At 38.4% G+C, this 25,698-nt stretch overlaps 2 protein-coding genes across 5 annotated transcripts; one reads left to right on the top strand and one right to left on the bottom strand.

The window, feature by feature from the left end:
• Window positions 1–755: 755 nt before the first annotated feature.
• USP16 (ubiquitin specific peptidase 16) lies at window positions 756–21,738 on the bottom strand. Its single transcript, XM_075770240.1, has 18 exons — window positions 21,600–21,738; window positions 19,454–19,552; window positions 16,817–16,995; window positions 16,058–16,161; window positions 13,578–13,681; window positions 11,579–11,760; window positions 10,514–10,606; window positions 9,684–9,814; window positions 9,230–9,317; window positions 8,249–8,327; window positions 7,262–7,353; window positions 6,389–6,445; window positions 5,062–5,229; window positions 3,786–4,458; window positions 3,000–3,094; window positions 1,674–1,760; window positions 1,204–1,360; window positions 756–1,088 (listed from the first exon to the last, which is right to left on the bottom strand). Exons 2-18 carry the CDS (start codon window positions 19,512–19,514, stop codon window positions 964–966), a joined length of 2,475 nt encoding a protein of 824 aa, XP_075626355.1. The 5' UTR covers window positions 19,515–19,552; window positions 21,600–21,738; the 3' UTR covers window positions 756–963.
• On the top strand, window positions 21,404–25,696 carry RWDD2B (RWD domain containing 2B). Of its 4 annotated transcripts, none has more exons than XM_075770251.1 (5): window positions 21,404–21,519; window positions 22,213–22,431; window positions 22,528–22,595; window positions 23,289–23,654; window positions 24,345–25,696. In XM_075770251.1, exons 2-5 carry the CDS (start codon window positions 22,225–22,227, stop codon window positions 24,580–24,582), a joined length of 879 nt encoding a protein of 292 aa, XP_075626366.1. In that variant the 5' UTR covers window positions 21,404–21,519; window positions 22,213–22,224; the 3' UTR covers window positions 24,583–25,696. The 4 variants fall into 4 exon arrangements, with proteins under 4 accessions (XP_075626366.1, XP_075626383.1, XP_075626375.1 ...); XM_075770268.1 differs by lacking the exon at window positions 21,404–21,519 and adding an exon at window positions 21,644–21,755; XM_075770260.1 differs by lacking the exon at window positions 21,404–21,519 and adding an exon at window positions 21,909–21,953.
• Window positions 25,697–25,698: the final 2 nt, after the last annotated feature.

Raw genomic sequence — 25,698 nt, 5'->3', positions numbered from 1 at the left:
AGTCTGGAACTATCTTATGCCTAAATAAGGCTGCCATACAACAGCTACACCACTGCTTTATAGTTGGTTGCTGGTGTGGCTGAAAAATAAACTCAGCAAGTTTTCAGAAGGACTGGCATACTGATACTGTCAGCTGCGCAAGTGCTACCGCTGCTGACCATAAAGGGTAACAGGAATAGGTAAGACTGCCCATTTTCTTTGTAAGGTTGTTGTGAAAAATGCATTGAATGTAAGCAGCTGCTGCTCTAGCATGGAGGAGCCAAGATGTTATTTATGTGAAATCCCATGTGAAGCCTGTGGAGGACTTTAAAGTTACCAGTCACTGCGGGACCAGTTTTCTTGCCCCTGCAGTGCTGAAAGGCTAAGCTGAGGTGCCTGAAGGGAAAGGGAGAGAGACCTGAGCTCTCAACCTTGCCAAAACACCAGAGTAAGGTTCCCATGTGGAAGAATTCCTAGAGTTTGCAAACTGAGGGCTCCTCTATTGGACATAAACCAACAGTGGAAAAGGAGCTGATGCTGAATTTGTCTCAGCTCTAAGATGTGTAGGAAGAAACAGCTTCTTATGCTTGGAAGCCAGTTCTAAAATACACATGGAACAGATGATAGACGAGATGATAACTATAGTTCAAAACTATAGCTGGCCCCTTTAAAGTGAAAGAGTTGCTGACTAAGATGTATAGCACTTGCCAGAAACTAAAAGTAGTAGTCACTTATCTGTGCCAACACACAGATTACTCAAAAAAGGTTCAAAGCTGTAATTTTGAAAATACTTTTATTTAAAAGTAGTGAAAACACTGGAAAAAGTATAAGTTAACCACTTGTCAGTGTGCCTAAGAAGCATAAAGTATATTCCTGCAGTTGTATACAGTAGCTCCAACATGTTAACAACATGATTTGCAGGTCTCCGCCTTCTTTCAGACCACCTGAAGATGGCTGCACACACAGGAAGGCTTCTCAGAGGCACTACAGCAGTCGCTCATAGAAGAGGAGATAGGCTTGCGAGCTCAGCACTTTTGCTGCAGACACAGCTTGTACATGGGTATCGCTGATGTGGAACCACTGTCCTTTTACTGGTTCAGTTTCTAAAGCTGTGAAAGGAAGAATTTAGCAGTAAAAGTTATTACAAAGAATTGAAGCAATCAATCAAGCCTGTTACTGTTCTGCAGTAAGAAATAACTTTCAAAAATATTTCTAATTAGTCACCTTGAGGAGATTGTCCTCGAAGGACAAGATCAGAGAGACGGTTGTTCATACTTCTCATTTTAGCATAAGCAGTGTAGTGCCCAGACCTCATTGTTCCACTATGTTCAACAACACCGTAGAGAGAGTACAGTACTTTTGTATTCCCTTCAGCCACGTTCTACAAAAGCAAATGTTTAGGTATGTCACTCAGCTACTGGGTTTTAAACAAGGCTAGAATGTAAACTCTTTGCTTTCTGTGATTTGTTTGCTGATGAAAGGGAAGCTGGTCATTACAGATTCTCACAAGCACTACAACTATGATCAGTGGAAATACACTGACTCAAGTACAAGTTGCACCTGTAAGTTATCCTGTATTAGCACACAAAATAACTGAAGTTTGACGAGCACTCTACAGAGATTCTGCTAAGCAGCTTAACTGTGAAAGCACATTAGAACACAGGAAAGGAGAATCTGATTGTTTTCTGACTTACTTTACATTTAGCTGTACAGAAAGGAGCCAAGTCTATCACTTCTGGAAATTTGATATGCCTGTTAACCTTCCGTAGATTAAATCCAGCCTTAAACACAAAGTAGAGGAAAACCCCATAATGTTAAGATGTAGCATATTAAAACCATGCTTAGTTACCAAATGTTTCAGGTTAAAGTTTCAACAATACAAAATCAGTTTTACATTGCACAAAATTGGGGAAAAAAAGCAACATTGGGTTTTGGTTTTTTTTTCCTCCAATGCCCAAGGTTTTCCAACATTATGTCCTTGCCCCCATGTGCTGTACTGGAGCACAAGTTAAGACGGCTCTTCCACTGACTCATATGGTAACTTAATGGTAGCAAAATACAAAAAGAATCAGCTCTATGTATGCATGTAACTATGAGGACATCTCTTGCTTCTCAGATACTGTAGTATGCCTGAGGATCTAATTTTATATCGTTAAAACTGATGTAACTTCTACTGCCACCTTATTCAAATAATCTTCCAGTATCAAACTGGATAAACAAAAGGAGAAGACGACAGATAATATTTCCCTACTCATGTTACAGTCACTTGGACTAGGCTTCACATTTTCATTTTCTCTGTGGAATTGCTTTTCATCTACTTAAAGTCACCTCCCTTATTTTTCAAGTATTTTGACCAAAATACTGAACAGCTTTAAATTTAAGAAAGACAAGATTTGGGTTTCCCATCCCCATTCTTTTCCACTTTCTTTCTTGAAAAGCTAAAGCCCTAAATTAAAAATTTTCTTACGACTTGGAAAAAAGGTAAGCTGCTTTACTTTGGTGTCTATAAATAACACTTAAGTTACATGGCTTTCCATTCCTCCTTTTTTTTTTTTTCCTTCCCTTCTCTCAGTAAGGCTTGGAATCCTCTCTTTTCCAATTCTACTGACCTATTTGTTACATTCATTTAATACGGGATCTTATTCAATCTGTACTGAAATTTAAGAGTCCATGACCTGCTGTAGTAGCAGAAACAATTAATGCCAAGATACTGCTTAATACAGTAACCAATAGCAAAGGAATATATTGCAAATAAGCTCACAAAACAGTGTTTTCCAGATAACTAATGGAATATTCTTTCAGGAAAACACACCCCAACTCCTCAAAGACCACAAGAACCAACCCTGCACGCCAATGCCTCCAAACCTTGGGGGGGGAAAAAAAAAAGTGCAAACAAAAACCAAAACAGGCTTATAGGAAATGAAAATATGCTAACATTAGTTCTAAGTTAAGCTATTATGTGCATATATAAATCGATACTACATACATACACATTTTTGCAGTATCAGCCTGCTACTTACCTGTTGAAACCTCTTTAAGTGAAGAGTTAAAATTGGAGGAGCAAGAGAGATTAGCATCTGCTTTTTGGCATTAGTATAAACATAGTTCTTTTCACCTGCAGAAAAGAAAAAACAATGATTAACATCTAAACAAGTGTTACAGCAAGAATTTATTTTCAATATTTAGACTGTTATAATGTCATCTACTACAACAACAGAGAAGCTAGACATTCCCCTTTAACATGATGAACTGCACGACAGCTGCCATCATGCAGACCTCATGTCACAAGAGTAACCACTCAGACCATGTCTGAGCAGTGTCAGCACAAGCAGGATGAATTCTTATTCTCTACAACTCTCATAATCAGAAATTGCATGTGGCTTTTATTGGCCTTTTGAGCAACCACCACCACTATTTCCCTATGACTGTTACAGCAAAATTTTCCTATTTGAGGAAAGAACAGAAAAGTCTCCTGCTAAACAGCTACTCCCTACATTCCTCCACATAATGAATTTTTAGACTGAACTGCCCTTTCTCTCCCCCTAAACCCAAAGCCACTCCTCTTTGCCCACTCTTCTTTTTCAGCCCTGCAGCATTCTGTACCCAAGCTTGCGAGCCTACTGTTCCACTCAATTAAGACCTTACTTGCATTAACCTGTGAGAAAGATTCTCACAACCTACACACTCAACACTAGTTCAACTGATCCAGGTTAAAGTCATACAAATACCACTTTAGGAACATTCTCCCCCTTACCCACCCAAGGGCACATACTTAAAGTTTTATTTTAAAAGGTAATTTGTCATACTTTTTATGTCCTTCTTTGGTCCATTATGTCTTTGTGTACATACATCACAGAGTAGTTTATTGGTCTCGGTAAGTTTTTCATTATGGGTAAATTGATACAAACAGTGATGGATTGAACCTTCTTCTGGGTTCAGATCTTCCCTGTTTGCAAGAGTACAAAATGCTGTTTCTGGATCCTCAGTCGATACTTCACACGTCTTGATGGGAACAGTTTGAAGGTCACCTAAGGTACCCGTATCAGATTCAGCATTGGCACCCACATGTAGTTTTGAAAAGTTGATAGCAAGCTCTTCTTCATCTTCATTTTCATCATCCTCATCTTTCAAAGATAAGTTGTCAAGGCCATTGACAAACTTTGTAGGAGAATCTAAGCCTTCCATAGGGAGATCCATGAGACATTCATTTTCTACACATTCTTGTTCCCGCTCTCCTATATTTTCATGCATGCTCTGAACTTCTGTACTATTTCCCTGTACACTCAAGTCTTTTTGAGCTAAGCAGTGATCTTTGCAATCATTTGATAATTCCTCTTCTTGCTTCATATCAGGACTTTCAGAGTTAATTTCTGTCTCTGATTCTTGGTTATACTCGACATCTTTTTCTGACTGTCCAGTTGCACAGATATTTGTCAAGTGAAGCACCTTTCCTTGAAGTTTTTGCTGGCGGCGCTGGCTCTGCAAATTGGAATACATAATATAAAACAATACAAAAAACAGAGCAAGTATGAGTGATATTTAGCATTTCTTACCATTTCTTTATTAAAATTTTTGTAGCATGCCATAGCTGCAAAGGGCTGGAGAATAATCTATGATTTAATGATGAGAGGTGATCAATTCAACCAATACTCAGTTTATCCCAACTCAGATACAGATCCCACTGCTCCTTGTTTCACAGTATCCTCAAGATACAACTAACGATTCCCCCTTTATTATCTTCCCAGTCCTTTCTTCTATCTGTATTCTAAAGTTTTGTGAATATTCTTGTAAGCAATGACTGGAGAACAGCTGTCTGATACAAATTAATGCTACTTCAGACAGGCAACATAAATTCCACATGCCTCTGGATATTAGCTTATTCCTAGCATAGCAACTCTTAACAGACTGACTTCTTAATAGCAAAGATGTACAAAGATACAATTGGTCTTTTCAGTTACTCATTTGAGTGAGGAGAAATTCTAAGCTGTCTCCTTCTCCTCCATTTAAACGAGGAAGCAAAAAGAATTTGTTTTATCAGAAGTTGCAAGCACTTAATAAAAGTGAAATACTTATCAAACCAACCTTGGCTTGTTTTTTTGCCTGCTTCTTAGCCTTTTTCTGAAGGTGCTTACTTGTACCAGGGGGCTCGTCTCTCTGCTTAAGATAACAGTCATTGTTTTTATCCTCTTCATCTTCAGATTCCTTTTCTTTGTTTTTTTTAACGTTTCTCTCATTTGTAGTTTTTACTTTCTACAAAGAAACAAAAAGCCACAAAACAACCACAGAAGTAGAGATGTTACTGTCCTGAATAACAGAATAGTATTCCAAAGAAAACTGTAGGGATGAGATGTTATCTGAACTTTCAGCTCAAGATACAACATTTTAGTGACTATAACATAAAATTCATTGATGCCACTGTAATGTTTACAAGAGCTCGCTCTCTCCAGAGGGAGTCCATGTGAAACAGTGACTTGCAGAATGAAACACTGTGAAAAAATAAGGCTATCAAGAGCCAAATTCTGAACCTGTAAAGGGGCAACATTACCTTTGGCTCTAACAGATGTTACTCTTCAGTGCACTTAAAGAGATTTAGATTTTACACAAGCAGAGACATTTTCAGTTGAACTGCCTGCCACAGAATTTGTTTGCTTCTGCTACAATGAAATTTGTTCATTACATAAGACATATTATCCCTTTGGCTAAGAGAGTTTCATTTCAATATTTACTCATTAGCCTTTGTGTGAGCAGTGCTACATAACATATCTGAACTATTACATATACAGATTATCATACAAAACACAAAGCAAATAAAGTATTTTGAGCATCTAGAGATCGATCAAATAAATCAATGTCGATCAAATAAGTATTCACATATTATCCAACCAATGTTTCTTAACGTTATTCAATAACCTGAATATTCATGAGAAGTATTTTGCACTCAGTAGAGAAAAATGGGTTAAAAAAAATAAAAAAAACATAAAATAAAGCATTAAGCAACCACTAGGCACCCACTGCTGTCATGCAATTTAATTCAGTTTTACAACAGCGAAGAGGAATTGGGAAACATTGTTCTTTGTAAGTCAGTCTTCTACAATAGTGACACAATATTGGAACATACTAGATTATTCTTTAAACCAATCTCTACATTAGAAACATTAACTGACAAAGCAGCAAGATCACCAACAGACTATCAGTGATTTTCCAGAGACAATTCACGAGCCACAACTTACAGGAATGACTCTCGTGAAAATCTTATTCTCTATCTTTCCAAGCAAATTTGTAACTTTAACTTTCAAAGGAGACATTTAGAAAGATGCATAAATTAATTCCCCAGTGATTGTATAATAAAGGTGCTTTCATATAAGCAAACAAAAACTAAGCCAAAAAGCAAGCACGTACAATTTCCTACCTGATCATCTAGCACGGGAAGCGACAAATCAAGGAAAGACTCATGGACCAAGGATACCTTTAAATGAATATTTAAGAGTCCAATTAAATTTTGTTTGGAAGTGGCTGGCTTGCTGTCAATAAGCTTATTTGTACGTAGCCTTGTTTGTATTCGATGCATGCTGTCACTTGTCCATACAAACGTAAAACACAGCTAATCTACCTTCACAAACAGCTACCCACGACCAAAATCTAGCAGTCCTATTACCACAGAAATAAGCAAGAAATACTTTCACAAATTTCAGTGCTCTAGTGACCTAGAATGTGAGAACCCAACTTAGGGCCTATGACATTGATATATGCAATCTGTCATGACATTCGTCTGGCCCACTCACTAATACCCTTAATTACTTCATTCTCAGGATGCGTTATCCCAACAGTGCCGTTGTTTAACTGTTCTTCTGACAATCCCAGGGTCATTCCCATGTGGGAAAGGGGGAGACCTAATCATCTGATGAAAAAAGGAAAGGGCCCCTTGCGGCATACTGCTGGTAGCAGAACAATTCATCCACTCTGCAGTTTGTACAACTGAAGGTGTTTACCAGGAATCTGGAAATGAATTCTTCTGGCAGAGGTAGCTTGCTGTTGCTGACCTCTTTTTCTGGAAGTCTTTTTGAAAGGGACTGAAAGATTAGCTTTGTAACATAAGGGAAGAAATATTCCAGCCAAACTGTGCCCCTCTTTGAAAAGCATGCAGCTAGTCAACTCTTGGAAGTGTATTAACTGAATCAAACCTCTCCAATTTCATTTATTTCTATAGATAGTTACTCTGGGGTTCTCCTGCAGATTACATAAAATTATACTCTAGGCTATTCAAAGCAGGCAGTTTACTTACGGTTCTGCATTCCTCACACATGATTGTACTGGTTAATTCTCCACCAAAGATTCGATCTACAAAACTTTGTATTCCCTTTTTCTTTTCATATTCTGAGAATTGACAAAGTATATAGTAAAGTTAATACTACATATAATACGCTGGCAACCAATTTAGTTACGGCATACCAAATAAAAGAGAATACAGTATGCAAGATGTATGATGGAATGTGTTGGCCTGTTCTAGTTTCCTCAAGAATTACAGTAAGATTCTGAAATTAAGATTCTTTCACGTATGAAAGGAATGGGGGCAAACACACATTTGCAGAAGACAGTTTGACTGAACCAACACTTTTACCACTTTTGCCAGTCAAACACATTTCCCTATTTTCTCACAAGTACTGCATCCCAGTAAAAGTTCCTGTTTTCTCTCCGGACCTAACTCAAACAACTGACTGAACCTAAAAAAAAAACAAGCACAAACTTTTGTCTGTATAGGTGCCCTACAGACAAAACCAATTTCATCAAGTTATATTTTCAGTGTAGCACATAGTCTGAATTTAAACTTGCTCTTCATCTTCTGAACTAAGTCATGTCAAAGTTTAAAAATTCTTCTGCTCACTAGTTCGGGTTTTTTCCTATTCATCTGTTAAGCAACAATGGACTATTAGGATTGAATAAATCATTACATCAATGTGCTAATATTTTAAAGTTCTTACAGAATATTTGAATGATTAAACACTACCCAAATACATTTTAATGTACGATGTCTACAGAATCAACTCTCTTACACTGTTAAGAAGGAAATGCCACCAAGTTCAGTAAGACATTTAAATAAATTGACTAACGCTATTGAGCCTTAAATTCTAGATACACACATATTCAAGAGACGGTAGGAAGTTGTACAATTAAACATGTATCTTTTAGTTGATACTATTAGTGTTACTTTGCGTACTTCAATGAAACAGAAGATTTTAAGTTATCACAACATCAGTAACATGTATTTTACCTTTAATTTTCTTTTTAAGTTCTTCTTCATTTTGTTCGTTAGAGTCAGTCAGCGCCTTCAGTATTCCAACAGTTATTTGCTGAAATTTAAAAAAACAAAAAAAAGAAAGAAAAACCCACGCTGTAAACTTTCCTAAACTAATTCCAGTTAACTAGTTTTACAAAATGTTTCAGATGGAGGAAAAAGTTTAATCTTTACCAACTAAGAAAATCAATACAAACAACACAAATGCCTGTAGAGACACAAAATAGTTTCTGTGGATATTAAAAAAAAACCCAACCAACTGAGAAACAAGCTTACAACCGCAATGTTGCAATTAGTATGTAAGAAAATCAGTCTAAGGATTAAATACTTTCACAAATGAAAACTGGAAAAAACCCAAATCAAACCAAAAAACAACCCATGGAATTTCCACAAGTGAACTTTCAGAAATTAAGACAAAAGAACATTCTTTAGGGTGACTACAAATACTCCAAACCCACTTTTTCTGTAGAAGTTTTGGACAAGTCAATCTATTTCTGAAGGACAATAAACATTTATATTAGAAATACTGCATTAATCAAAGACCTTTAGAGCAAGCAAAAGTGAACCTTTCTACTTGATTTTATTAGAAAAGAATAGAGAATAACCAGTACACTGCTTTCCAAAAAGGCAGAAAAACATCCTTACCTCGGAAACCTAAACAATGTGTGCAACATACGTAAAAGATAAAGTCCACAAACAAACTTCTTTCTTTGAATAGTTTTGTTAAATAAAAATAGTAATACCCATGGTTGCTCCTTCACAACCCCACTGGTTAGAGCCTGCCTGGTTCTATGGTTCTGTCACTAATCTGCTCCAAGTGCGTGCTACGGGCAGCACAAACCACTCCGCAGAGGTTGACTTATCTCAGAAAGAACGTTCTTTCTCCTGTCAGCAGAGGAGAAAACGTTGGCCTGGGCTATAAAGAGAAGCATGCACAACTATGAAAGTAGCACTCACTTGGATTTCTTCTGCTCTCATTCCATCAAGTAAGTAACGAAGCAATTCATGACTGTCTTGCTGCTGATAACCTTTAAATCGTATTGCTCTGTTGAATGAAACAATAATTGTAAAGTATAACTGAACTTAGAGATAGACAAAGTAAAAACAATTCATACTAGACACAAAAGGACAAAATTTCAAGCATGAATGTATATAAAGGCAAAAAGTGTCTATACATGGTATTTTCTAAGAATATGAAGGTAGCTAATCAGAGTAAGTCACTGAGTATCTTTCATTTTACTTCATTTATATTTTGCTCTTTATCCTCTTCTTTCAAAACTTAACTGTTACGCAAATTTCATATGCTGTGATGTGAGCTCAAGAAAAAAAAGGGTGAAAATTGACCTTATTTTTAAACAACTAACAAACTTTTTCCATACTCACTATGACATACAATTGTACAGATACTCACTTTTTACAAACCTGAGCAAAAAGTTCCTTAGGAGTGACTACCCCTTTTTTTGTCTCTTGCATTTCTGTCAGGAACTGATACAGGGCTAATGTCAAAGGACCTGGCTGATCTAGTTTTATCAGCTGAGGTTCCTGTTTTAAACAAAAGCAACAAAGTTGTTTTGCCTTAATTTGGTAACAGATCCTTCTGGAGTAAGTTTTTCCTTATCTAAACACTTGAGTTCTTGAAAAAATTATTATAAAATAGAATATATGAAATTAAAAAATGGCAATAAGTTAACCTGACAAAAACAATCAACACATGTTTTGTCATGAGATTATACCAAAAAAACCTGGGCTAAGAATCATTAATTATTTATTGCTTAGTTCCAACTCTGGATTTCTTGCTTTTATTAGGAAAAAAGTACAATTTCTTAAAAGGCACAACCCTTCTTTCTCATCCAAATCCCTAACTGTAATAATAGGTGCATTATTTAAGGTAGCGCTGCAAACATCCTCTAGTTTCCTATTTTGCATTTAAACAAATGACACTATAGCAAAAGTTACACATTTTCGTCCTTTAAATAACTTAGTAACAACCTAAATACTCCTTTGATGACAATTAATACTTATAGAGTATTGAATCACTGCTCTTTCACTTTGAATGGAAGACCTCCACTGACTTCAGAAGCACCTTTATGAAAGTCAATGGCGAAGTTCCCACTGATTTTACATCTTAATCTTGTTAGTATTTAGCTGAAACAGCTTTAAAATTCAGAGATGAGTATTGCTTATTTCTTTAACTGATTGGAAGGGTGGGGAGAAACACTATGGAGGTCAAAGCATATATACCATGGATAACTCAGGTGACTCAATTTTAACTGTTGTGCCAGGCATTTTAGCTTCTTTAAGCAGCTCCCTCAGTACTGGAGTTTGTGATAAATTCTGTAGAACATAAAAGAAAGAGAAAGATTGGTAACTGGAAAACAAGAGGAAGGGCAAAGGAGTTCCACTGGTCGTGAAATTTATATCAACCAGATTAGCAGCAATTCATGTTTCCCAAACACGGAACTAGAGCGGTAACTACCACCCTGCAAATTCTAACAGTGTTGTACACTTAAAGGTACATTCCATACAGCTAAGACTTCCAAGCGTCCTCTTTATATATTAGTTTATATTGCAGAAACCCTAAATACACTATCCTTCTACAGAATGATCTTTTCACAGTCTATTTACTGTCTGTTTCTAAAATCAGAATGTAGCGTGCCTATCTGCTTGGTTTAAAACATGATTTAAATAAACAAACAAACAATACAGTTTACTAAAACCTGCAAGTACAGTGGGAGTTTTGTTTGAGTAAAGCTTCAGAATCAAGAGCCAAAGAACACAAGATTACATGGCAAGTTATAATATACATGAAAGAGTAATTTGATTCTATCCAAACACTTCTTAGCTGAGCAAGACACACAAGATGACAATGCAATATACTCTTGTTAATATTTATTTGATTTCCTGTTGCTGAGAAAGACATTTTTGTTTCAGTAAACACCCACGGTCTTTGGGTATTAATCTCTTATATTCTAAGAGGTCAGCAAGGGTGATGAGCCAGACTCTTACTTTTTTTTTTTCCACCAAACTAGGAAGTTGGCATGCTTAATCTATATCAGTGAAAGATGCTGTCCCTCAAAGACAGGGCAGTTTGTTATATCTTCCCTTAGAGCAAGTCTGAACCTGCAGCTCCATTTCTTCGTATTCCTCTGGGCCAACACACTATTTTTAGAATGAACCCATCATTCTTGGCAGATAAAAATCACATTCCAATTGTGTCATGGTACCATACTGGGGGTGGGGCTGTTGTGGGTTGTTGGGGTTTTTTTGCTATTCAAAAGTTTTTAAGAGTAACAATAAGTACCGTACCTGCATCACTGCATTAAAGAAACACGTATTCCCCAAGTTACTAAGTCCTTTCACAGTCACTTCCGAGTTAGTACTTGAATGAGAACTCTCTTCTTTAAGTGAGACTTCTTTTTCTTGCTCATTTTTGCTGTCTTTTTCTACTTTTTTATTTTCCAATTCTTTGTTCTCTTGTTTTCTTTCTACTGAAATAATAAAAAAACCCATACCACATATTAACCCAGTAACAGGGAATAGGCTAGGAAAAAGTTATTATAGGCAGCAGCAATCTATAATGTTTAAAACATCGGATAATTAATTCTGTAATTGTATAAATGTAACACTACTGGTTTAAGTTCTTAAACTGTCTAGGTAACAATAGTTAAAACAGAAACAAACCAACAAACAAAAAATAATCAAGAAACCCCCAAAATGCCATTTCAGATCAGCATGCATTTTAAACACGCCGCTTGGCCCACAAGCCATTCATGCCAACAATCTCTGAAACTCTGCATGTGTCATCTGAAATTTCATTCCTGTTGTAAAATCACTTATGTTAGGGCTTTATACAGCATCCAACAAGATGGGATCTGAGACAACATCCCTTTTGACATGGCACTATTGTCTGAAATGAAATGCACGGGCCTCCCACTGTCAAAGCATTCTCATGTTCATGAAATGAACATAAACAGATGAAACTGGAAGGCTTACATTCTTCAAGACATGTTAAAGATTATTTTTCCCAAAATTACTTTGGTGTATAGCTCAAAATCTAAATGACCTGTTTAATAAAACCATAAGGGAATTCCAGGTAATTTTCAGAATAACACCCACACTGGTTCTGCCAGCTTGGCAGTCTACTATTGATAAGGTTTCAGATAAATAGAGCTGTGAGCCAAGATAAACTTTAAAATAATGTCAGCTCAGAGAAAGCAAGGAAATGAGACAATGCAATATTTGCAGATGGACAAGAAACAGACGGAACACCTGAAACAGGTAACAATGGCATGGAGGTATTCATCCGTTTTCCATTTCAAACCCAAGAAGAAAATTCTAGCAACCAATATGAAGTTCAAATATTAGATGTAGAGAAACCACATATCCAGGAAAGACTGACCAAAACCACTCAAAGATTCTGGTCCTTGTGGGAAAGCCTCAGCTGCTTCCTGAACAAATACTCAAAGGACAGCCAGCTGGCACTGCTGGATGGCTGCGATTTATTTCCCAAGGGGGGTATGATTTCACCCAAGGGTAGGATGGTGTTGGAATTTTTTGATAGCCAGGAGTTATAGCATTTATTTTGATAGGCAAATTCCTCCAAGTTTTCTAGTGGAAATGCCTTGCACAAAACCAGTTTTGCCATTGTGGAAATTGGGGGTTTTTGCTGGGTTTGTTTCCTTTTAAATAATCACATTTGCAGATAGACTTCAGGCTGAAAATGCTATTTTAGAGTTCTGAATGCACTGCAGCTACCTATACTAAAGGTACAGGCCCAGCAGACAAAAGAGTACAACTCTTTTGTACTCCTTCCATTAAGAAATGTGCTGCACCAGATGGAGACTTGGTCATTCCAGCTGATACGTTCACAAATACCTACATAAAATACTTTAAAAAAAAAATAAAATCAATTTATCCTTAAGTGATGACAATTTTCCTTCAGATCTCAAGACAGACTGAGCAATACTGATGAATAAACAGAGCACTTGTAAGTGCTCACAGAACAACATTTAAAATAAGAAGTCAGAGTAAAATGGCATTTTTCCCTTTCTATTCCTATATTTCTGGTTTGAAAAGTTTAGGGGACACTGAGCAAAACCCTGGTCATTTTAGGTCCATGGGCAACGATGTTACTTATGCTATCAGAATACTGACAAAAAAAAAAAAAAAAAGAAATTAGCTTTCTAATTTACCATAAGGTGCTTCAAAAGTTACATCTAATTTAATGTACATTCTTGATTTTCAGTACTGCCTCCTATGTTTAAGGGACTTGCTGATTTACTGTATGTATACTATAGTTACTTACTTGTACGTGATGAGTCAGTACAAACTTGTTTCCTAACATAATCCACAGTCTGACCCAATCGGGTTGAAGTATTATATGGGACTTCATCATCGCATATGTAGCACCTGTCTCCGTACCCCCCCCCCCAAAAGAAAAACAATTAATCCTACTTTTTTCTATTGTTTAAAAATCCTAAACTATGTGCTTGTTTGATGCAATTCATTACACAAAGTTAAATAATTATGAGATTTCTTTTACAATTTAGAAGTCTAAGAGAAGAATTCAATCTATTTCTGATCAATAAAAAGTTGAAAAATTATCACTACTAAATTACTTCAGTGACTGGAGGTTGCAATTTACAAATATAAATTAGACCCTTAAAAGACGTGCTTAGAAACCTAGTCTGCAAGAAAAATAAACGCAGGGAAAATTTTGCCAAAAATCGAGAAACTAAGATATCAAGCCCTGAAGGAAATGACTTAACAAATGTTATGGCATGGAAAGATAATCTGAGAATTCTAGCCAAGCCAGTACTTCATTATATTTAAATTGGACAAGAAACAAATTGTTTCCTCCTGCACGCTTTTATTTGCTCTTCTGTTGCTGATATAAACCTATTTGTCTCTTTATGAGCAAAGAAGTGCATTGTCAGCCACTAATTTGCTTTAAACAAAATTGTGAGGGAAGCTGCAGTGACAAAGGCTCAAGTAAGAGTAAAATTCAGGAGAGTCGTATGTACGGACTTTGTAGTTCTGCCCAATCAACTCTTTGAGGAGGTGACAAAAGGTACTGAAGAGAATGCAAATACTTCTGCACTTTGAGACATACCAATTACAGTTCTTAGGCACAAATGCATTTAGCAGATTTCAGGATTACCGTAAGTCAGACTCTATTTTCTGATATTAAAAGCAAAGTGCAGCAAAGTGCTTCCCTAAATCTCTAGCATCTCTGGAATCAGCTGCAATTTTCACATTTCTTCATGTCTCATTGAAAAAAAACTGGCTCAACCTTTGGATCCCTGAGTATTTATTGTCTGTCTGGTTAATTATAAATATGGGCATTCTCACTCCTGGAATAATAAATGATAGTTACTTCCATGGGCAATTTTTAACATCATAACCTTTCATCCACCAAAAATTTTTATAGGAAGCCTTGAAGGAATCAAGTTTTTTCAATGATGGCTGTTTGACCAGTGGGGGAAAAAACATTAAGTAGATCGAACTGGAAAGTCATACCAGTACTGAAAATACGTACAATAGCAATTGCTGTAACCCCAGAAGAGCGGAACTTAATGAATCATTAGAACTCTCCTCTTTCTCTCCATGTTCAAAACCTTTTCTTTTAACCATTTACAGGTACTATTCAAGTCCAATTTCAACCACATATGCATGCGCACTACAGAGATTTATTCATACGTTCATAGTATTAATAAATTCTGATCAAAAAGGCTTTTGCTTTTATGTATTAAGCCAAGTATGAAATACAGTTCTTGACTATAGGTTTGATTTATAAAAATAATTTATACCAAATATATAAATCTCTGAAAAATTTCTTGTGCAAGTTTGTACAAGCAAAAAATTAGAAAAAAAGCAAAATCTCTTGCTTAGACAAATTCCTCTCATTTGCAAGTACTTTGATTTAAAAGCTATGTAATTTTTAGAACAGAGAAAATAAATCCTTTTAAAATCATAATTTAAAAGCTTATTTAAATTCACAAAAATAAGTTCACTAGTTCATTACTAATGTTATTAATGTCCATTTCCATTCTACAGTTCAATAAAAATACTGATCATTACATTTAAGAGTTCTAAATATGATCAAGTAAAGAGATAATGTTATATAAAATTAACATAATGACAAATAAGTTTAAAAAAGGTTACAAAGCAAAATGAAAACTCTTTATGTAAGGCACAGTATTTCTGTATGGCACAGTTTGGAAAATTAAAATTCCCCCTTACATAGTACCATACTATTCCTTTTAAGAATGTTTCTTTCAGGAGAATTATTTTTAAGAGAAGAAAATAGTGCCAAGGAGATGGAATTTGTATTGATAGATCCAATAGCATCTTGTAACTCTACAGCTGTGCTTCTTAACTATACATATGGTATTAAGAAGTCATATTTATCGGGAAAATAAAAGTAATTAAGTTTGTCACTAACTGTGCATCAGAAGTGGCTTCTCCCAAGGCTGAAAGTTAAGATTTAGAACTACATAACAATGTAAGTTTCTATATGCTGGTATTCTGATACACACAAGCAGTAAAATATGAAGTCAACAGCATTTAGTAGTTGGTCAATTTAACTTCAGTTATTGAAATTTTCTAATTATAAATTTTACAAGTAATATTTATTCAGCAAATCTCAGCAAAGATTGCTGTGGATTTTGTTTCTGGAAATGCCTTATGAATTTCTAGAGAGAAGTCCTAGAAAAGAGAACACAAATTATATCCCAGCCTCTGTTGCCCTCTAGCTGTCTTATAACTGTTGCCTGACAAACTCACCACACACTCCAGTTGTCCAAACTGAGAACCAAACAATGGGGATCTGATCTCGGCGTTGTATAATGCTTTAAAGCATGCTGTTCTGGAGAATTTCTGCCACAGCCCTATAATGTTGATAACCAGAAGTGTCACAAAATCCAGTTGACTATCAATGAAACATACATAAAGGCAGAGTATAAACAAAGTATTAAAACGAAAACTGATTACGTTAAACTAATTAGGATGAACAGATGGGTCTCTATTTCAAGATACTTATTTCTGCAGAGAGAGAAGTAACTTACTGGGTGCAGAATAACTATAAAGTTACTTGGGGACTGAACATCTAATTTACAAATTCCAGTTTGAACAGTTTGAAGAACAAAACAGAGTAAAACCAAAAACCTCCTCAGCATGCAGAGTTCTAAGTTTAATAAACTAATGTTAGGATAAGATGTTATTGTAAAAATCAAAAATTAGGAGCATTAACAGAAATTTTTATTTTCTTAGCAAAATTTGGACCTTCTAGGAAAGTAAGTCCTCAAGATGGTGTTTTAGCCTTAAGTCTGCTAAATGCTTTTGTGCCAAGCTTTTAAGTGCTTCATTTGCAATTCAGAGCAGACATTTTTTATCACACCAAAGTACATCAAACCATTTATGTAGCACCACCTTTAAAATAAAAAAAAGTCAGAATGTAAGAGTTTAATTTGAAGCTCCCTTGTTCCGCTATATTATGAGGCACTGAAAGATAGTAAGACAAATTAACAATAAAACAAGAGATACCCTGTGGCCACATTTTAGACATAACCATATTGAAGGGCTTTCATCAGTCTCCTCCTCAGACTTCTCCTGTGTCTTATTGTCTGCCTTGCAGTCCTGACAAACATGCCACTCCACGTTCAGCAGTGCCTTTTTCAGATGACCTTGTTCCAATCCTTTACGAATATGCTTGCACACAGGTTCTACAAAATAAAAAGCATGAGAAGGATGTCGGTATCACAACAAATGCAAATGTCTCTAAGCTTCAAAGACACAGGCAGCAATCCAGAAGCTAGGATAGCCTTTCTGGTGCCAAAGAAACATTGATGATTTAGCAGGTGTATCAGAAAGAAACCCTCTGTCACCCCCATTCACAATCCAAGGATATTGTTGCTGCATCCTACTGCATTACTAAAAAAATAAAAGTAGAATAAAAAAGTATCACTCAAATCTACATCTAGTCAGAGGAGTTGACAAAACCTACCTACTGTGCCAGGCTGTGGGCTTCTACTACTGTGGCGTTATGATGCCCTCACCTCCCAGGGAGCAGCCACAGCCCACTGCCACGGTTCCCAGTCACCAAGGCAGCACCTGGCTGGCCTATAAAAGTGGAGATTATGGAGGTTACGCTTCCAGCTGAGCTGCATCACTGAAATTATGCAGCAGACTACGGTAAAAAAAGAACAGCAGAGTCATCCTACCTCTATCGTCATCACTTCACACTACAATACTACACCCTGCTTGCAGCTGCATCTTCTGGGCCTGGTGTGAACTCCATCTGTTTAACCAAACTCTGCTAAGAATGGTTACACTGAGAGCAGGCATCTGCTGCTAAGAGCTACTATCAGGACTTTAATTATCTTATCTACTTTTTATTTAATTTTTAAGGTTGTTGGTTACACTGTCACTTGAGGAAAGACAAGCTGCCTGTAAGCTTAAGTCACATACAGAGGAACTGTGATTGACAGACAATACATATGCAAACTGATTCAAGTTCTTTCAAACAAAAAAAATGAGGAATGTATGTATTTTTTTTCCTCTACACATAGGTTTCTAAGACACTTAGTATCATCAGCCTACAATTCTTCACTATTTGCAGTTACAAATGTCTACATGTGCAAATACAGGGTCAATATCTGACAGTACAAATAGTTACGTCAAAAGTCAAAAAGCACAACCAAACCCATGCTAAAGCAAAAATGCTGTATGTACTTAACATGTTTAAAAAACCCCGCATTTTTGTGAAACCATTTTTGAGAAGAATTACATAGCTGTTTATGTAAATCAACTGTCTTAAGCCCTTTGCTACAGGGGTATTTTTATTGCTCAGACAGCATAACAGCTCTGAATCTATCTTTGCTGAGGACCATATGCAAGATTACAGCCTCAAGATAGCAAATGTTTCTTGGCATAAGCTGAAACTGGTGAAAAGTTTTATACCTACATTTCTGTTTCTGTCCAGGATTATAGCATTTTACCAGAGCCAGTAAGCGCCAAATGCAGATATTTAGATGCATTCTTTAAGCCTTTTTAAAAAAAGGCAAGTTTCATCTACAACTTCAAAATTGTCTTTTTTAAACAAGCCTTTTGTACACTGGCTGCTACTATACAGTAGAATTACTCACAATGATCTGTCTTAGTTTACATTTGTGGCTTTTCAGGACTTTGTCGGGGTAAGCTAGCTGATTTTTAGCCAAAGAAGTAAGATGCTATCAGCAATTCCACCATAACTGATTTTTTTTTTTCCTGGAGAAAAATGAGGAACTGTCATAGCAAACATTGATCTTGACTCCAGAGAGGGGGGGAAAAACAAAAGCAGGGTAAACTTGAATTTAAAATAAACAGGCCATCACACTGAGCCTCTTGGCTAAAACTGTAAGTGCTCACTCTCTCTTAGCTAAAGTACCATGACAACTCATTTTCCCAGTTGGGATCAACAAAAAAGATGGACAAAACACAATCTGTGACTTGGTAGACAAGGTGGTAGAGAGAATGCTATCCAGTACAAACAAAAACAAGAGCTATAATAACCAGGGTAAGCAAGATAACAAATACAATTTCAACACAGGAGTGAGATCCAGTACAGCTAGAAGGATAACTTTAACAATTTGGCATTTTCTCTAAAGGAGCAGAAGGCGAGAAAAAGAAAGAAGTTTTAACCAAAAAGCACTATGACTAGAGAGCCAAGGTGTCGAGGGCCAGTGCTTAGTTGCTAGTGTAAAGACAAATGGTTTCACAGAAATATTTTAATCACAATCCTTTTTGCTGAAGTGAGAATCTTCTGCAACACCACGTTCCATTAGGAAAATGCTATCTTGACAAGCGTAGCAGCAGACTCTACAAACACTTCATATTCTGAGGAATTTGATATGATTCAATATGATCTGTGTATCAGTAAAGAATTGTTTGTCCGAGTTTCCTGAAAACCAGAAAATAATCCTAGTTTTCAAGACAGGATTATCATTCTCTAGCATACTTAGAAAAGTAGCAACTCAAAGGTTTCTTGGTAGACTTCCATTTCAATTATACAAACCCACACTTCGTAAATGAGACTTCAAAGCCAGTGACTAGCATAAAGGCCTTCTAATATTAATAAGTTTTCAAGCCCTCTTTGAGGTTAAAACAAACGTTAGGACCACAGACTTCTCTGAGGAAACATACCCAGTGTATCTGGAGACCCATCAGATTGTGCAGTTTTGCCTTTGATGCGTTTCTTTCCCATCTTTGTAGTCTGTAATTTCTCTTACATGGAAGAGTTACCTAGCAAAGAAAATAGTAAATTAGAAAGTAGGTTTTTGCTTCACTTGTTCATTGCTAAACAATAAATTATTTGTATGGCCAAGACGTCCCTTGAGGTGAATTAACTTGTTTTAATTTGACATTTTCAAAAGAAAATAAAGTAATTATACTCTAACATGAAAAAATTGTAACTGTTGCGGAAGCAAGATCACAGGGTGAATTATAAACCCCAAATGATTTAAAACCTTAAATCAAAAGCATTGCACAGAAGAACAAGATGGGAAACCTAAGTATCAAAAATCCTATACACCTTTAGGACTTGTCCTTTAACTAACTAATAACACAGGGATTTTTAGGAAAAATGAATTGGGTTTGTCCCAATTAAACCTTGAAGTTTTTTTGCAGTTACAATCTTTTAATTTTCTTTACTGCAAACTCCTTGTATCTTTGATGAAATCTGATACACGCAAATAACATATTTGAAAATGCACAGACAATGAGAGTTCCAATTTTTCAATTTCTTAACCGGGTGAGATTTATCATCGCATTCTCATCACAGCAAGCAAATAATTCAGATGAGGTCTGCTATTTGGGGCGCCTGTAAACCCTTCTAGACAAGGGGTGAGCTACCACTACAGAGTCCTAAGTCAAGCTGGCTACTGCACGCATGGTAGGACATTTTTAACTTGTAGTCCATAGCCCCTGCAAGGCCCCTGTGCCTTCTCTCACAAAAGGTCATTCAAAGAGATCAGGTAAACTTAAAAATCGACATACTGCTCTACAATGAAAGCATATAAGCTAAAAAGGTTCAAAATCAAGTCTCTGCAGTCTCACGCAGTCTTTGCAGGCCGGCCTAGCCCCGCTCTCCACCCTTCACGTACAGGCGTTAGCGCGGCACTAGACCCCACTTGTAACAGCCGTCCTTCCTAAACCATTTCTTAGCTCGTACTCGGCAGCACGCAGAGAGGAGCTGCCTGCGTGGGGCTAACTAAGCTGGGAAGAGTTTAGGCGTGATACCCACAGAGGACTTTTTGTATGAAAAATCTTCCCAAAGCATGCTTTTGGGACAGATTACCCAGCTGTTCAATGACAGGCAGGCAGCCACTTCATCAAGGGTAGAATTGTCTATCGCCTTTTGCAACTCAGCATTCAGTTTGATCAGAAAAAAGAAACGTCACTTCATACAACGAACTCCTTCTACAGCGCATTTTTCGCTAAAAAAAAAGCTACATTCGAACTTACATGAAGAACCCTAAACCGTTAAAATCCTTTCCCAATTTACTTTACCCCTGCCAGGAAGGCAGGGCCGCATGAACACATGCGGCTGCTAATTTAACCCACGCTGTGCCCGGACAGACTCGTCCGACACGCCCTTCACCGGCCTTTTCCACGGAACAGCCCACGCGAGGAAAAGCGCTGCAGGAGCCCAACAGCTAAAGCCATACAAACCCGCTTCGTTTTATTTTTATTTTTTAATAAGAGCGAGCAAAAGCGCACCGGCGTCGCGCGGAGACCCGGGAAAAACGCCCACAGAGGCACGCGTGGGAAACCACCGGGGCGCGGCGGGGGCCTGCCCTAGGCAGCAGGCCGGGCCCCGGAGGCTCCGCCGGACACCTGCCGCCAGCGGGGAACCGACACTCCCTGTCCCGAGGGTAGCAGCGACGATCCTCCGCGGCGGGGAGCAGGTGCTGCCCGGGACTCGGCACAGACCGGCTGGGCGTTCGGCTCGTCCCCCAGCCGCCCCCCCGGGCCGCCCCACTCACCGCGTCCCGCGGGCCGGGCCGGGCCGGGCCACGCCGCGCCGCCCACGTGCTCCCCAACCCCTCCGCGCACACTCGCCCCGCCGCCGCGCAACCCTCCGTGCTGCACCGCCCCGCCTGCTTCCGATTGGCCCGCGTACGCCTCCAGCGCCTTCACTGACAGGCGCCGCAGCCAATAGGAAAAGCCGAGTGCCTCGACCGGAGCGGAGGCTGCGGAGCGTCGGAGGAGTGAGTGCCGGGGCGGGGGACGGAGGGTGGCCGCGGTGGTGGGAGCGTGATGGCGGGACCGGGGGCTTTCCGTCCCTCACCTGCCGGTGCCGCAGGGCGAACAGCTCGGCGGCGCATGGCTCCGTCTCGGGGCACCACGGCAACTTCACCTCATCCCCGGGCTGTTGGGCGACGGTCGGACGACAGTCACCGGCTGCCATGCGCGCTTCCGGCGCGTTGCATTGTGGGGCGGTGAGGTACACGGCGGGTGGGGGGCGCTGAGGGGAGCGGGGATGGGGACGTGTCAGCGCATGCGCGGGCACCTGGCGCCTGCCGTGCGGGGCGCGCGGTGCGGGGAGCTGCCTGCCGGCGGGGCGGGGCGGGGCGGGGCGGGGCGGGGCGGGGCGCGCGAGGCCGGGCCTTCTCGGCGGGGGAGTGGAGGCCCCGCAGGCGCGGTAACGGCCCCCTCTGCGGCAGCGCGGCTCTGTGAGAGAGACAGTTATTTGGTGACTCGCCGCCACACCCTGTCCCATCTTAGGGCAATGGAAACCTCCTGGACTGTCACAGAGTACCTTCATGCTCCTCACTGCCCGACGTATATGAGCTCGTTTTGATGGGCGTGGTTATCGGGATTAACATGCTTTATGTGGGGGGTAATCAACTTTGTCCCATGTTCAAACCATGTTTTTCTTCCCTAATTTCTTATTTGCTTAGGAAACAACAGACATGACTAACCGAGAAGAAGCCGAGATACAAATTTCAGAATTAGATTTACTCTCTAGCATGTTTCCTTATGAGGAAGAGTTCACTGTGACTGACCAGCTGGCTGTAGCAGAACTGAAACACTATGTTGAAAATGAGTCTGCAGAGATGCCATCTTCAAAAGTTCAGTTTATACTGAACGTAAAGCCAGAGATCTCTAATGCCTCTATGGTACCATAAAGACCTTTCTTCTTTTTTTTTTTTAAATTTTTATTTTGTGAGATTTTAGGGCTTACTCGAACTGAACATTTGCTCATTTGTTTTTAGGTGGAATTCTCTATGGCCTGTGCTTTACCATTTAAATATCCAACTGTTCTACCAGAAATTACTGTGAGGTATGGCATTAAAAGTACAGCCAATAAAAACATCTAGAAGCTATGTTGTACTACATAAATACAATTATAATAGGAAAAAGCAGTCCTTTTCTGATAATTTACTGTCAAATTAAGCCAGATGGACAACAATGTTGAAAAACAAATCTATGAGGTTATGATTTCTCAGGTGTCCTCAGCAGGTGAGAAAAATGAGAAAAGCGTCGAGGAGTGCCATCTTCTGTACAGAGAGGTTACATGTAGATACTGTTCATATGTCTGATGCTCAAGAAGAGAGACTGTTGTCTATTTTGACAAGGCTTAACACTCAGTAAAGGAGTGAAAAGTTAGTCGATGATCTTAATCTTCCCTTGTCAAAAGGCTGTTACTCCCAGGCTTCTATTATTTTTTATTGGAACTTTTCTGTTTAAAGAAGTAGCCTTGCATGTTACAGGAAATTAGTTCAGCCACCATACTTATTTTCAAGTACGTTTTCCTTGATTTTTGTTTACAGATTGGTAGTACTGTATGCGAACTCAAGATTTAGCACACCAATTAAATACTAATTAAGACCTTTTCATAGCTAATATGCTAGTATTAATAGCAAGTGCATACCATCTAAATATGGCCTGATTTTTTTGGCAGCTTAAAGTAAAACTGTTTGAAAAACATGCTAAATTGTAAGTGTATTACAACTGCATTTATATTTTTCTTTAGGTCATCATTGTTAAGCCGCTCTCAGCAGATTCACCTGAACTCTGATCTAAAAACGTATTTGATGCAAAACTGCAGTGGAGAGCCCTGCATGTTGAGTGCAAGGGAATGGGTTAAAGACCATGCAGCTGCTTATGTTGACAAAGAGCTTTCATCTTCCTCAGTGACAACATCTAGTGCCATGCAGTCAGAAGTCATTACGTTCACTCGATTGTGGATCTATAGCCATCACATTTACAACAAGCAAAAAAGAAAGAATATTATTGACTGGGCCAAGGAGCTCGCTCTGTCAGGGTTTTGCATGCCAGGGAAACCCGGTGTTGTTTGTGTAGAAGGTCTACAAAGTAGCTGTGAAGAGTTCTGGTCAAGGTTAGTTTTCATTTGTACTTAAATGCCATTACTAGTTAGAATATCACATTTTTCATGTTGTATACATGGCCAGAAGGTGGGAAATCCAACCACCTTTCAACCTGTAAAGGTCTACAAAGTGTTTGGGTTTATCATCATGTATTTACAACTCTGAATATGCACTGGATAGTTGGTTGCAGCAATCAAAGCTACTGGTACCACACAGTGCACATTTATTTCTATTTTATCTTCCTCTGTATTTCACTTTTATAGTAGACTGCAATACAGATATGTATGCTGTTATATCGCTTTACATTCATGTTTTATTCTGCTCCCGTCATTTATACTTGTGGGTGGCGCAGACTAAATGAACGTTGTCATTTGATTATAACAGCTAAGAGAGTATGAGAATTCTTAGCACAGGCAAGGCAGAAGTGAGCACTGAAATTGAAACCACATCTTCATCTATTATTTTGTGAGGCATAACATTAAGGTTTTTGAATCCTGAGGAGATATAAAGAAACAACCTCCTTCTTATAGGAGTGTTTGCATGTGAGTAGTATTTCTGTGGCCAGCTAGGGAACCATTATCTCTATCAAGATGTACGTACAAATGGAATTTATTGACTTCTGTGATAAGAGCTATTTCATAGTATTTTCTAAAACAGTCTTTATTTTATAGATAGATTCATATTTCTCCAATTGCTTTCAGAGTAAGAAGATTAACATGGAAAAGAATTCTCATTCGGCACAGAGAAGATGTTTCTTTGGAAGGTGGAGGACATGCTGAGATTGAGAAACAAAGAAAGTTCTCCACTTTGGAAGAAAAATGTTTTGATGCACATGGTGCTAGAGGAAATCATATGGATTTGGGGCAGCTGTATCGTTTTTTAGAAGAAAAAGGATGTGCTGACATTTTTCAAATGTACTTTGGGGTTGAAGGGCATTGAAGGGGTCACCACAGGCCCAAGCGTCTCAATTTGTAAGTTAATCCTCGTAACAGATTCCTTAGCTGTTCTGCAACAGATGATCAGAGAGGGAATTCATAATTCCTGGCTTATATGATGAATCCAGTTTTCAATGAAAACAAACATCCAGTGAAATCCTGAATAATGAAAATGGCTAAATGAATGTTTTATTACATTTTCTGGTTTTAAGGACATTTAGGGTACGTACCTGATTACAATGAAAGAAAATATATTTGATAACCTACTGGGCAGTTACAGAATGACAGATGAATGAATAGATGGAATTACGGTGAATGAATATATGAATGAGAAGAGACGAAAATGAACTGTGGATATCTCAGGAGAGGAAACGTAATGTTTACAATATTTGTTACTGTTTACACACACTACAGGAAGACTTTTTTGTAACAATCTTTTCTTCTGCTTTCTACCTGAAAGTATATTAAGCCGTGAGATTAATATGTTGTTTTTTTAAAAAAAAACAAGCAAGCAAGTTCACAAAAGTCTTTTTGATGCAAAGAGGATGAGGTAGGATGCCTACTCTAAGACATGCAAATTTTCTGTGGGTAAAAGCGCGTGTGCAGGTGAGAGAGATGCTGTGGTGGTTCCACCACATCTGTAGCCGAGGAGACTAGTCTGTTTACTCACGTAAAAGCAGTTGTTTACCAAGGATTGAGCTCCTTGCAGCTCCAGTAAAGCCATCCTTACTCTGCTGAGGTCACCCGTTTGCAGTCCACTAATTTAAAGTTCATTAACACTGCGTACGCTTTTGGGCCTATTTTCAACAGAGTTGTATCAATGAATGCTAGTTTGTTTCTTTGCGTACGGATTATGTATCTAAATCGCATACATGTCATAAAAAGCAGACATTGGTTGCTCCTGATGTTAATATTTAATTATTTCTGCACAGATCCGGTACAATTCCTAACAGTCAGGCCGCGGGCGGGTACTCGGACACCTTTTGCAGTGATCCTTCGCAGCGGTTTCACCTGCCAAGTGCCGATTTGCCTCTGTTTGAAACTGTGCCCAATCCTAGCAACTCCTTGTAAGCGCACAAGAGTACCGCAGCTTAATGAAGGACCCGCGATACGTTGGAGG

Source organism: Balearica regulorum, chromosome 1, assembly GCF_011004875.1.
Source record: "Balearica regulorum gibbericeps isolate bBalReg1 chromosome 1, bBalReg1.pri, whole genome shotgun sequence".
NCBI classification, from domain to species: domain Eukaryota; kingdom Metazoa; phylum Chordata; class Aves; order Gruiformes; family Gruidae; genus Balearica; species Balearica regulorum.
The sequence above is the reverse complement of the archived record's forward strand: the minus strand, read 5'-3'. Positions and strand labels throughout refer to the sequence as shown.